General features: G+C 43.3%; 1 protein-coding gene across 1 annotated transcript in view; it reads left to right on the top strand.

Moving 5' to 3' along the window:
- RPL7L1 (ribosomal protein L7 like 1) overlaps nt 1-13,671 on the top strand; it is a 37,734-nt gene that overhangs the window by 6,252 nt on the left and 17,811 nt on the right. Inside the window, exon 3 of the mRNA XM_053712802.1 lies at nt 8,372-8,535. Within this exon, the coding sequence (XP_053568777.1) occupies nt 8,372-8,535 (164 nt within the window). The remainder of the gene's footprint in view (nt 1-8,371; nt 8,536-13,671) is intronic.

Here is a 13,671-nt window from a genome sequence, read left to right as displayed (position 1 = left end):
CACTGCCTCTAGTGTGGGGTGTGCTGGGTAGTTTGCAGTGCCTGTAGTGTGGGGTGTGCTGGGTAGTTTGCGCGGCCTCGAGTGTGGGGTGCGCTGGTTAGTGTGCGCGGCCTCGAGTGTGGGGTGCGCTGGTTAGTGTGTGCGGCCTCGAGTGGGGTTCGCTGGGTAGTGTGCATGCCCCGTAGTCTTAGGTAGCACTGGGTATTTTTTTCCAATGGCATGGAGAATCCACTATTCCATTCAATTATTGTTGGGAATTCAACTTCTGGCCACCAGGAAGAGGCAAAGACTCCCCAGTAAAGCTTAAGAATCCTCCCCATACTCCCCAGTCATTCTTTGCCTCTGTAACATGGAGGATGTGAAGATCGTGCTCTGAAGAATTGAAATCCTTTTATGGGTAGCTTCCCTTCAAGTAGGACTGGGGTAATGCTGTGTCCATGTAATCCTCTTGAGTAAGAGTATTGGTAGCTGCTGGAGGTTGCGGAGTAGTCTGTTCTCTCTACAGCAATCTGTGCTAACCCCCCACCTGGCAACCAGGATTAGTTACTCTGCTTTCCTTTTATCTCAGGTCCCTGTCAGAAGTCTTGATGAAGCTGACAGACCTGGAAGTGCTGTGACTGCTCCACAGCAGAAGACCCTGGAGGTTGTCTTCGCCCTTATTTATTATATTTGGAGGGATCATCAAGGGACTGCTCAGAAAAAAAATAAGGTGACCAGGTGGCATCTTATTCCCTCAGAGGGGGTCTGGGACCTTAGTAATATCCTCCTTAAAGGGACACTCAGGTTAAATTGAATTTTCATGATTCAGATACAGCATGTCATTTTAAACAATTTTCCAATTTACTTCCATTAAAAAAAAATGTGCAGAGTCTTTTATATTTACAATTTTTGATCACCAGATCCTACTGAGCATGTGCAAGAATTCAGACTATACGTATATGCATTTGTGATTGGCTGATTGCTGTCACATGGTACAAGGGGAGTGGAAATATACATAACTTTGAAATTTGTTATAAAAAAATCTACTACTCATTTGAAGTTCAGACTAAGTGCTATTGCATTGTCTTGTTATCTTGCATTTGCTGATTATGCAAATCTAATGTGTTGACTGGTCCTTTAAGGTATTGAGCAGAACGATCTTTGGCTATGACCTGCCTTAATTATCAGGGCCTCTTTGGTGGTCTCATATCGACAACAGAGCTCCTGTTTACAATTGGGGGATTCTGAGGAGGACTCCTACTAATTTCCTCAGACTTTCACTTTGGAGGAATCTGTCCCTTTGCACTTGCGGCCATTTTCACACGCCTAGAGCCTCTGCAGGGAATCCCTACTATATCGTCCCACCAGTTAAGTAGTTGGTTTTTCTCTCCGGTAGATTACTTTAGATATCGAATGCCTTTATTGCTAAGGCGGACCTTGACGTTCCGGCTCTGGTGTTGCATTTGCTTTTATTGTTGGCCGAGGTGGGCTGTTTTGTTTCCTTCAGAGAGGTGGCAAACACCTAGATCCGCACTGCCCTATATTAATCACAACTGCAGTCGCGACAGGCAGCCTGTCCTCGAGTAGAAGGGGATTCTGCACACTGCAGAAATATTGCTAGACTTGCATAGAGTATTGCTTAGGAAAAAGACACAGAATCTCGTCTGCATTCAGTGCCTTGTCGTGGTGCTAAGCGCTGTATGTGTGAAAGACGCCGCATCTCATTTAGTTACATCTTTTAAAAGGCTGTGCGCTCTTACTATTTAGCTTCCTGTAGAATCGATGGCTCTCAGGGATAGAGGTTAATCGTGGCTTTTGCAGACTGTTATTCCTCAGACGATGCTGGCTTTCGCTAGTATCTTTAGGAATGTATCGCCTCAGGGCTGTTTGGCGCCATTTCATCTTGTGAATATACAGCAAGTAGCTGATCTATAGCCCAGTGGGAATAGCATGGCGTTACTGGGGTCTGATGACATTCACCCTTTTGTATTATTGCTATGGGGACGCATGGTTTATAGAAATATATTATATCATTCTTAAAGGGACAGTACACTGTAAAATTGTTTTTCCATAAATGTATTTTAAATGACTTGTTATACCAACTGCAGAGTATAAAATATTTGAGAAATTGCATTTTCGGGTTTGTGTATCTGAAGTAGCTGGTTTTGTGCTTTGAAACCACAGCCTATTACAATGGGTTGAGCTTCAGGTAATATCAGATCTCATTATGTTATCACTTTTATGTACACAGATTTGCTTCCTTATCTTATATATGTCTGGAACACCAAAGCTCAATACATAGAGAGAACAATGGAAAATTATAATGTTATTACTTAACTATCATGCCCCCACTGAGGGTGTAATCTCTTCTGCTGGCTGTGTTTACTTAGGCTTGTCAATAGCGTATACGCCAGTATCAAAACTTTCAGTATAGGTTGGGAAACCACAAGCTAAATCGGCAATTTCAAATGCTGAAATATGAGTAAAGGAGCTACTTGCAACCAATTTAATACACTCTAGCAGGTAAAAAGGATCATTGGGAATAATTTAAAGGGGAAAAAGTTTTTGGGTGAACTGTCCCTTTTAAGTTAGTTGATGCCCTCACGCATCTGTATCTTCCAGCAGCAGTGTGGTTAAAAGTTGCAAGTTCGGCAGCTATTTCTATCGCTTTCTCCATTTTATTTTTAGCCCCGTCTATATCCTCGCATTAGAAGGGACGTTTTGTACTGCAGTATTAATGGTGCCGCCAGTGTATTCTCTATGCGGTCTGCGCTTTCAGCCCCAGTCTATAATTTTGTCGCGCACCAGTGTTATGCACTAAGGCAGTGTTTTTCAACCTGTGTGCCATGAGAGATCCTCAGGTGTGCCACGGCAGACTGACATCAGTGTGACATATTTTTTAAACTTTGCTTGTTTTTTACTCCCAGTGCAGGGGTAGTTTGTAGGAGGCATGGCATAACAGCACAATACATACAGTATGTGTGTGTTTGTGTGTATGTATATATATATGCTGTATTAGGCTACAATGTGTGATTTTTTTTTTTTTAAATTTTGGGATGGTGGTGTGCCACAGGATTTTTGAATGTAAAAAAGTGTGCCACGGCAAAAAAAAGGTTAAAAATCACTGCACTAAGGGATTCTCGGTGCAATGTTAACCTCCCATCTCCTGTGGTTATTTCTGGGGATCGATATTTAAACTCTTTTTATAGACTAGTGGCCATTCAAACAATGTACTTGACTATTATGATACTTTGAGTTGTTTTTCAACTTTATTTATGTTTTGCATAAATAATTTATTTGGGAATGATTTTCCTTCACCAGGATTATCATTGTTTTCCTGTTTAGGGGATTTAAATTAAATATAAGTTTTTCTTCCTCTCTGGTACAATATAGGTAATATATCTCAGATTTGTACTTTATCTGTATGACCGTATTGTTAAAACTTTATGGGTAATTCTTATTACCCTAGTATGTATGTTTTCTTGATTGCATTGTTTGTTACATGAGTGCATTATATCGATCTCCCCCTTGGTGTAGAGATTTTCAAATGATGTTGCACCTTGTCTATTTATATGGGAGTTTAGTCCCAGTATGTATGTTCACGTTGACATATTTTCTTTTACAAGATATGACGAGTCCACGGATTTCATCCTTACTTATGGGATATCGCCTCCTGGTCAGCAGGAGGAGGCAAAGAGCACCACAGCAGAGCTGTATATATAGCTCCTCCCTTCCCTCCCACCCCAGTCATTCTCTTTTCCTGTGTTAGTGATAGGAAGAGGCAGAGTGAGGTGTTAGTTATAGATTCTTCGATCAAGTGTTTGTTATTTTTACAAATGGTGCCACAGTGTACTATTTTGTTTTGGGGTGTAGCCTAGACCAGATCAGTCTCTTCAGTGAAAAGAGAAGCATTTGGTGGCTTTAAGGCAATGGGAACTGGTGGGATTAAAATTCTCACTACGCCTCCCATACTGAGTGCTGCCCTGCAGATGATGATCTTAGCAGATATTAACTAAGGCCCTGTTTGTGTCCACAGAACTGTAGGAGGGAGAAGACCTCTTGATCCTGTGAGACCAGTCATGCTGTCGCTTAGAATACAGGTAAGTGCAGTCTTTATTTTTCTGGGATATATTACCTCAGAATAGACTGTATGTTTACATATGTTATGTGAGGGTCAATATATGCCTACCGTGGATTTAATGGATGCATATCTTCATATTCCTATCCACAGAGATCATCACAAGTTCCTAAGGTTTGCCTTCCTGGACAAACTTTTCAGTTTGTGGCCCTTCCTTTCGGTCTGGCCACGGCACCCAGGATCTTCATGAAGGTTCTAGGGTCTCTGCTGGCGGTCCTCAGGCAGCAGGGCATTGCAGTGACGCCTTATCTGGACGATATTCTGATCCAGGCGTCTTATCAGCTTACAAAGTTTCATACCGACATGGTTCTATCCTTTCTAAGGACTCTCAGGTGGAAGGTAAATCTATAAAAGAGTTCACTAATTCCACAGACAAGGGTTCCTTTCCTGGGAACTCTAATAGACTCTATATCCATGAAAATCTTCTTGACGGAATTCAGAAGGTTAAAGATTCTGAATACATGCCGATCCCTTCAGTCCAATCCTCGGCCATCAGTGGCTCAGTGCATGGAGGTAATTGGATTGATGGTGGCGGCAATGGACATTCCGTTTGCTCGTTTTCATCTCAGGCCTCTACAACTGAGCATGCTCAGACAGTGGAATGGAGATTATGCAAATTTGTCTCCTCAGATAGATCTGGATCAGGAGACAAGAGACTCTCTTCTTTGGTGGTTGTCGCAGCATCATCTGTCCCAAGAGACGTGCTTCCGCAGACCCTCTTGGGTGATCGTGACAACGGACGCCAGTCTACTAGGCTGGGGTGCAGTCTGGAATTCCCTGAAGGCTCGGGGTGTGGACTCGGTCGGAGTCCCTACTTCCAATCAGTATTCTGGAGCTGAGAGCAATATTCAATGCTCTTCAGGCTTGGCCTCAGTTGGCTTCGGCCAAATTCATCCGATTTTCATCACGACTGTGGCTTACATCAATAATCAGGGAGGAACAAGGAGTTCCTTAGCGATGGCAGAAGTATCCAAGATAATTCGGTGGGCGGAGGCTCACTCTTATGTCAGCAATCTACATCCCAGGAGTGGACAACTGGGAAGCGGATTTTTTGAGCAGACAGACGTTTAATCCGGGGGAATGAGAACTCCATCCGGAGGTCTTTGCCACTCTGATCCTCAAATGGGGCAGACCGGAGTTGGATCTTATGACAGTGGAATGGAGATTATGCAAATTTGTCTCCTCAGATAGATCTAGATCAGGAGACAAGAGACTCTCTTCTTTGGTGGTTGTCGCAGGATCATCTGTCCCAAGGGACATGCTTCCGCAGACCCTCATGGGTGATGGTGACAACGGACGCCAGTCTACTAGGATGGGGTGCAGTCTGGAATTCCCTGAAGGCTCAGGGTGTGTGGACTCGGAGTCCCTACTTCCAATCAGTATTCTGGAGTTGAGGGCAATATTCAATGCTCTTCAGGCTTGGCCTCAGTTGGCTTTGGCCAAATTCATCCGATTTCAGTCGGACAAAATCACAACTGTGGCTTACATCAATCATCAGGGAGGAACAAGGAGTTCCTTAGCGATGACAGAAGTATCCAAGATAATTTGGTGGGCTGAGGCTCACTCTTGTTATCTGTCAGCAATCTACATCCCAGGAGTGGACAACTGGGAAGCAGATTTTTTTTTTTTTTAAGCAGACAGACGTTTAATCCGGGGGAATGGGAACTCCATCCGGAGGTCTTTGCCACCCTGATTCTCAGATGGGGCAGGCCGGAGCTGGATCTCATGGCATCTCGCCAGAATGCCAAGCTCCCGAGATATGGATCCAGGTCTAGGGATCCTCAGGCCGAACTGATAGATGCCTTGGTTGTTCAACCTAGCTTATGTGTTTCCACCGTTTGCTCTCCTTCCCCGGGTGATTGCTCGGATCATCGCTCCTGTGTGGCCTCGCAGGACTTGTTATACCGATCTGGTGGTCATGTCCTCTCTGCCACTGTGGAAGCTTTCATTGAGGCAGGACCTTCTCATTCAGGGACCCTTCCATCATCCAAATTTAGTTTCTCTACAGCTGACTGCTTGGAGATTGAATGCTTGATTTTATCTTAGCGAGGGTTCTCTGATTCGGTCATAGATACCTTGATTCAGGCACGTAAGCCTGTTACTAGAAAGATTTACCATAAGATATGGCGTAAATATCTTTATTGGTGCGAATCCAAGGGTTACTCATGGAGTAAGATTAGGATTCCTATGATTTTGTCCTTCCTCTAAGGAACTTGCTGACAACCCTTTCTCCAATCCTTCTTGAAGGGACAGATTTCTGCTTTTATATTGTTTCACAAGCGTCTGGCAATCTTTTTGGCAAGCTCTGACTAGAATCAGGCCTGTGTTTAGACCTATTGCTCCTCCTTTTGAATTTAGTTCTTCAAGGGGTTCCGTTTGAACCTATGCATTCCATAGATATTAAGTTGTTATCTAAGAATTTTATTTTTGGCTGCTATTTCTTCTGCTCGCAGAGTTTGAGCTTTCGACTCTTCAATGTGATTTTCCTTATCTTATTTTTCATTCCGATAAGGTAGTGTTATGTACCTGACCTGGTTTTCTTCCTAAGGTTGTTTCCAACAAAAATTTTAATCAGGAAATTATTGTTCCTTCATTGTGTCCCAATCCTTCTAAGAAGGGAGCGTCTGTTACATAACTTGGACGTGGTTCGTGCCCTGAAGTTTTACTTGCAGGCGACTAAAGACTTTCGTCAATCATCTTCCTTATTTGTTGTTTTTTTCCGGAAAACGTAGGGGCCAGAAAGCTACAGCTACCTCTCTCTTCCTTTTTGGCTGAGGAGTATCATCCGCCTGGCATATGAGACTGCTGGACAGCAGCCTCCTGAAAGAATTACGGCTCATTCTACTAGGGCTGTGGCTTACACATGGGCTTATAAAAACGATGCTTCTGTTGAACAGATTTGCAAGGCTGCAACTTGGTCGTCTCTTCACACTTTTTCCAAATTTTACAAATTTGATACTTTTGCTTCTTCTGAGGCTGTTTTTGGGAGAAAAGTTCTTCAAGCAGTGGTGCCTTCCGTTTAGGTCTCTGTCTTGTCCCTCCTGTTTGTTCCGTGTCCTGTAGCTTTGGTATTGTATCCCACAAGTAAGGATGAAATCCGTGGACTCGTTGTATCTTTATGCTTACCTGATAAATTTAATTTCTTCTATGATACGACGAGTCCACGGCCCTCCCTGCCATTTTTCAGACAGATTTAGATTGTTTTATTTTTTATAACTTCAGTCACCTCTGCCTAGCTTTTCCTTTCTCTTCCTAAACCTTCGGTCGAATGACTGGGGGTGGAGGGAAGGGAGGGGCTATATATATACAGCTCTTCTCTGGTGCTCTTTGCCACTTCCTGTTAGCAGGAGGTTAATATCCCACAAGTAAGGATGAAATCCGTGGACTCGTCGTATCGTAGAAGAAATTAATTTATCAGATAAGCATAAATTTACTTTTTATAACCTTCTGGCACCTCTATACCCCTAGTGTTCCTCTTTCCTTATTCCCTCGGCTGAAGGGCTGGGGGAGTATGGGTAGGGAGAGGTTTCTTAAAGTGAACGTAAACTTTGGTGAATAAAAAAAGAGGCAGTTTTATTCATCAAAGTTTACAAAGCAACCGTTTTGTTAAAAAAATAACCTTTTTTTCTTTTCACAGCCAGACCAGCTTCCCCCACCTAGAGATCCTCTATTCACACGTCAGCAATGACTAATCCTGCTTCCTCCAATCACAGCATGGCCTCAGGCAATGACTACTCTGGGGGGAAAGCTGTGATTGGAGGAAGCAGGATTAGTCATTGCTGACGTGTGAATAGAGGATCTCTAGGTGGGGGAAGCTGGTCTGGCTGTGAAAAGAAAAAAGGTTATTTTTTTTAACAAAACGGCTGCTTTGTAAACTTTGATGAATGAAAGTGCCCCTGTTTTTAATAATATTTTTAAAAAACGGGCTTTCATTCACCAAAGTTTACCTTCACTTTAAGCTTTGCTGGGGTGTCTTTTCTTCTTCCTGGTGGCCAGGAGTTGAATTCCAACAGTAATTGAATGAAATCGTGGACTCTCCTTGCCAGGAAAGAAAATAATTTATCAGGTAAGCATAAATTTAGTTTTTGTGCTCATTGTGGTACAGCTCACCTAGGTAGTTTGCACGCAGCTTTGTACAGCACGCAGCATATTGTTTGCCATCCCCCTATAGTATTTATAATGTGCGTGGGGACCGTATGCTGCAGACAAATCATTCAGCTGACATCTTGCACTTTGCTGTGTTCTTTTGTTTAGCTTCAGCCGGGGAAGCCAATCACCTTTAAGCGTCTGGAGACCTTTGTGAGAGATTCCCGAAGAAAAATGCGTGATGAATCCCGACTGCGCAGGATGAAGGCTTATCCCAAGAAGGCTCCCAGCACAGCCAATCACAAGCTAGCGTTTGTCGTGCGAATTGCTGAGTAAGGAGCCGCTTCCTCTCTAGTCTGTTTTCCTCTGATTCCTTAAAAGGACATCTTGTTTTGGCCTCACTTGAAAAAATGCATTTAAACTTTCTGAGTTTCTTTCTGAATCGTATGACATAATATCCATGTGCACTGATACTAATACAGCAGTGTAAGCCGTGTGTTTCCTGCTAATATCTATATCTACTGCTCTTGGATAAAACGTAAAATTATCACTTCATCACCCTTTGCCTCTTAGCTCATCCATTTCATTTACAGTTTCCTTTTATCATCCTGACGTTAGTCTGTCGTATACTGTATCCCCTTGTCGTATACTGTATCTCCCCCACCTGTATCCTCCTGTCGTATACTGTATCTCCCCCATTTGTATCCTCCTGTCGTATACTGTATCTCCCCCATTTGTATCCTCCTGTCGTATACTGTATCTCCCCCATTTGTATCCTCCTGTCGTATACTGTATCTCCCCTCACCTGTATCCCTCTGTCGTATGCTGTATCTCCCCTCCCCTGTATCCCCCTGTCGTATGCTGCATCTCTTCTTCCCTGTATCCCCCTGTCGTAAGCTGCATCACCCCTCCCCTGTATCCCCCTGTCGTATGCTGCATCTCCCCTCACGTGCCTGCTCAACCTTTTCACCGCTTCCTCACCTTCCCCAGCCATTTCCCTTTCTGTTGTATACTGCATTCCCCTATGTGCTCTACCCACTCTCCCTACACTGCTGCTATACCCAGTTATCTCTCTTATATAGTGTATCCCATCTGTGCCCTCGCTACTCCACCTGATAGCTTTTCTCTGTCTCAGTATTTAGGGCGTCAGTAACGTGGCTTTCTTTCTAATGACACGATGAGTCCCACAGATCATCTAATTACTATTGGGAATATCACTTCTGTTCAGCAGGAGGCGGCAAAGAGCACCACAGCAAAGCTGTTAAATATCATCTCCCTTCCCTCCAACCCCAGTCATTCTCTTTTGCCTACATTAGTGTAAGGAAGTGGTAAAGTTAGGTGTTAGAAAAAATATTCTTCAATCAAGATTTTTTTTTTTTTTTTTTAAGTAGTGCAAGATTGTGCTGCTTTGTCCTTGGGTGTAGCCGTAGTCCATATCAGTCTCTTCAGTAGGGCAGTGGTGGCTTTAAAGCAATGGGAACTTTTGGGACATAATTCTCACTGCGCCTCCCATATATTTATACTTCCCTAACCGTTCAAGCCTGATTAAGATTACTCAGTCTTTGTTTCTATCCACAGATCCATGTGAGGGAACTGGCCTCTCAAACCTAGTGAGCTGCCGTGCTGCCTGGCAGAAGTCTTAAAGGGACAGTCTACCATAGAATTGTTATTGTTCTAAAAGATAGATAATCCCTTTATTACCCATTCCCCAGTTTTGCACAACCAACACAGTTATATTAATATACTTTTTACCTCTGTGATTACCTTGTATCTAAGAACCTTCTCCCAGCCCCCTGATCACATGACTGTGACTGTTTATTATCTATTGTCTTAAATTTAGCATTGTTTTCTGCTAAATCTTAAATAACCCCCTGTGCCTGAACACAGTGTTATCTATATGGCCCATGTGTACTTTCTGTCTCTTTGTGTTGAAAAGAGATTTAAAAAGCCTGTGATAAGAGGCAGCCCTCAAAGGCTTAGAAATTGGCAAATGAGCCTACCTATGTTTAGTTTAAACTAAGAATACCAAGAGAAAAAAGCAAATTTGATGATAAAAGTAAATTGGAAAGTTGATTAAAATTACAAGTCCTATCTGAATAATGAAAGTTAAATTTATACTAGACTGTCCCTTTAAGGTAAGTGCTAGCTTTAATTTTTTCTGGGACACACATACAGAGAAAAAGATAGCACTTTCACATTTATACATTTGGGGCAAGTCACATTCACCTATGGTAGGGGAATGTTTATTAAGGGCAGCAGAGCAAGCACTGGGGACAAGGAGAATCTGGCTCAGTGATGGTGGTGTATGTTTTTTAACTGTACTCCCGACGGCCGTGATAATATATTTAGCCGATCAGGAGTTTCTTGTGGTTACGCCTACGATGGGCGGAGTTAGATTCGGCGGTAGTTCCTATTACGCGTTTTTTTTTTTTTTTTTTCTGGCCCTGTGTCACTTCCTGTGTTCCGCATTGAAAATCAGCTGCGTCGCAGATTAAGCAGCGTTGCGGTTACGGACCGTAATTGTTATAACATTTGAGTCCGGATCAACTACAAGTCTTATACTTTTTTAGTAGGCAGACAGGTAAGCACCTCAGCGGGGCTAAGCTGAGGTGTAGAGTTGTCTGAGGTGTTATTTTGGGGGTCATTGTTTATTTCAAATGACAGAAAAATAAAGTGTTTTTTTTTTTTTGTTTAAAATTTAAAGAGACAGTAACTATTTTTTTGAGGGGGGGCTATTTTCTAAATAAAAATATCAGTTTTGTCATTGGTGAATAAAGATGGACCAATAAAACCCTGCAAGATGTTACATGTTTGTTTTGATGCTAATATAGAACCACCAATCCCTTTCTGTTTCTCATGTATTGAGAGAGCTTTACATTACAGGGATAGACTTTTTCCTGAGCCAACATTGTCTAAGGAGGATACTGTTCAGGATTCTGACAATGTTCAGGATATGCCACAGCTTTCTCCTCAAGTGTCCCAAAATGTAGGGTCCATACAACCAGTGCTCCACCTGGAGTTACCTTTGCAAGACATTGCTTCCCTAATGTCATCAGCGGTATCTGATGCGTTGTCTACTTTTCCCATGCTGCAGGGAAAGCGCAAGAGGAAATGTAATCAATTAGTGAATAAGGTTGCTGACACAGTAGTGGCTATTCCAAATGTTTCTTCCCAGAAACCTTAAGAGGAAGATACTTTAGTAGCATCTGAGGGTGAAAACTCAGACAATGTAATACCTTTTATCTGATACTGAAGTTGTTTCTTTCAGGTTTAAGCTTGAACGCCTCTGTTTGTTACTTAAGGAGGTTTTAGCTACCTTGGACGACTCAGACACTACCGTCGTAGTCAATCCTAAGAAGTCCAGTAAACTAAACCAGTATTTTGACGTGCCCTCCATGGTGGAGGTATTTCCTGTACCAGATAGTGCTACAGAGATTATTGCTAAGGAATTGGAGAGACAGGGTATCCCTTTTTCTCCATCCCCTATATTTAAAAAGATGTTTCCTATAGCAGACTCTATCAAGGAGTCTTGGCAGACGGTACCCAAGGTGGAAGGGGCAATTTCCACGCTAGCCAAGATAACTACTATTCCCATAGAGGATAGTTGTTCCTTTAAGGATCCTATGGATAAGAAGTTAGAGGGATTACTCAAGAAAATGTATATACACCAGGGTTTACAATGGCAACCCACGGTTTGTATTGCTACAGTCACTAGTGCGGCAGTATACTGGTTTGATGCATTGTCCGATTCTATTCGGACAGACACTCCCCTCGAAGAAATCCAGGATAGGATAAAGGCCCTTAAATTGGCCAACTCCTTTATCACGGATGCTTCCCTTCAGGATATTAAGCTGGGAGCTAAGATTTCTGGTTTTGCCGTACTGGCCTGCAGAGCTTTATGGATAAAATCTTGGTTTGCAGATGTGTCACCTAAGTCTAAACTTTTGGCAATTCCTTACAAGGGAAAGATCTTGTTTGGGCCGGGTTTGACCGAAATAATGTCTGACATTACGGGAGGATAGGGCCATTTCCTCCCTCAGGATAAGAGAAATAAACAAAATGGACGTAAGAGTAATTTTCGTTCCTTTCGAAATTTCAAGGGAAATCCTTCCACTCCCTCTTCCAAGCAGCAGTCCAAGCCTTCCTGGAGGCCCAATCAGTCTTGGAACAAGGGGAAAAAATCCAAAAAGCCTGCCATTGAATCAAAAACAGCATGAAGGACCTGCCCCAGATCCGGGACCGGATCTTGTGGGAGGCAGACTTTCCTTAATCTCTCAGGCTTGGGTTCCTGGGCGGTGGACATCGTGTCCCAGGGATACAAACTAGAGTTAAAGACCTTTCCTCCCAGGGGCAGGTTTCTGCTTTCAAGATTATCTGTAGACCAGACAAAAAGACGTTCTTACACTGTGTTCGGGACCTCTCCGACCTGGGAGTGATAGTTCCTGTTCGTGGTTCCCAAAAAGGAGGGACCCTTCAGACCAATTTTAGATCCAAATTCCTCAGAGTGCCATCCTTCAAGATGGAAACTATTCGTTCCATTCTTCCTTTGGTCCAAGAGGGTCAATTTATGACAGCGGTGGATTTAAAGGACTCATACCTGCATGTTTCCATCCACAAGGACCATCACAAGTTTCTAAGGTTTGCATTTCTAGACAAACACTTCCAGTTGGTGGCTCTTCCATTCTGCCTTGCCACAGCTCCCAGAAATTTTTCAAAGGTTCTGGGATCCCTGTTGGCGGTGCTCCGATTGCGGGGCATTGCAGTGGCGCCTTATCTGGACAACATTCTTGTTCAGGCGCCATCCTTTCAACAAGCAAGATCCCACACGGAAATGTTATCTTTCCTGCGATCTCACGGATGGAAGGTAAATTTGGAAAAGAGTTCCTTAGTTCCAAATACAAGGGAAATTTTCTTGGGAACCATAATAGATTCCTTATCAATGAAGATTTTTTCTGACAGAAGTCAGGAAATCAAATATTTTCGATTCTTGCCTAGAACTTCAGTCCTCTCCTTGACCATCAGTGGCTCAGTGCATGGAGGTAATCGGTCTGATGGTAGCGGCAATGGACATCATCCTGTTCGCCCGTTTCCACCTCAGACCTCTGCTGTTAAGCATGCTCAGTCAGTGGAACGGAGATTATGCGGATCTGTCTCCGCGATTACAGCTGGAGCAGGAGACAAGGGATTCTCTTCTTTGGTGGTTGTCTCAGGATCATCTCTCCCAGGGAACCTGCTTTCGCAGACCCTCTTGGCTGATTGTGACAACAGACGCCAGGCTTCTGGGATGGGGAGGAGTCTGGGGCTCCCTAAAGGCTCAGGAAACATGGACTCGGTCGGTGTCTGTTCTACCCATAAACATTCTGGAACTGAGAGCAATCTTCAATGCTCGCCTGGCCTCAGTTAACCTCGGCCCGGTTCATCAGGTTCCAGTCGGACAACCTAACTTCAGTGGCTTACATCAACCATCA

This window comes from Bombina bombina, chromosome 4, assembly GCF_027579735.1.
Source record: "Bombina bombina isolate aBomBom1 chromosome 4, aBomBom1.pri, whole genome shotgun sequence".
NCBI lineage: Eukaryota > Metazoa > Chordata > Amphibia > Anura > Bombinatoridae > Bombina > Bombina bombina.
This window is presented reverse-complemented; position numbering and strand designations above follow the sequence as displayed.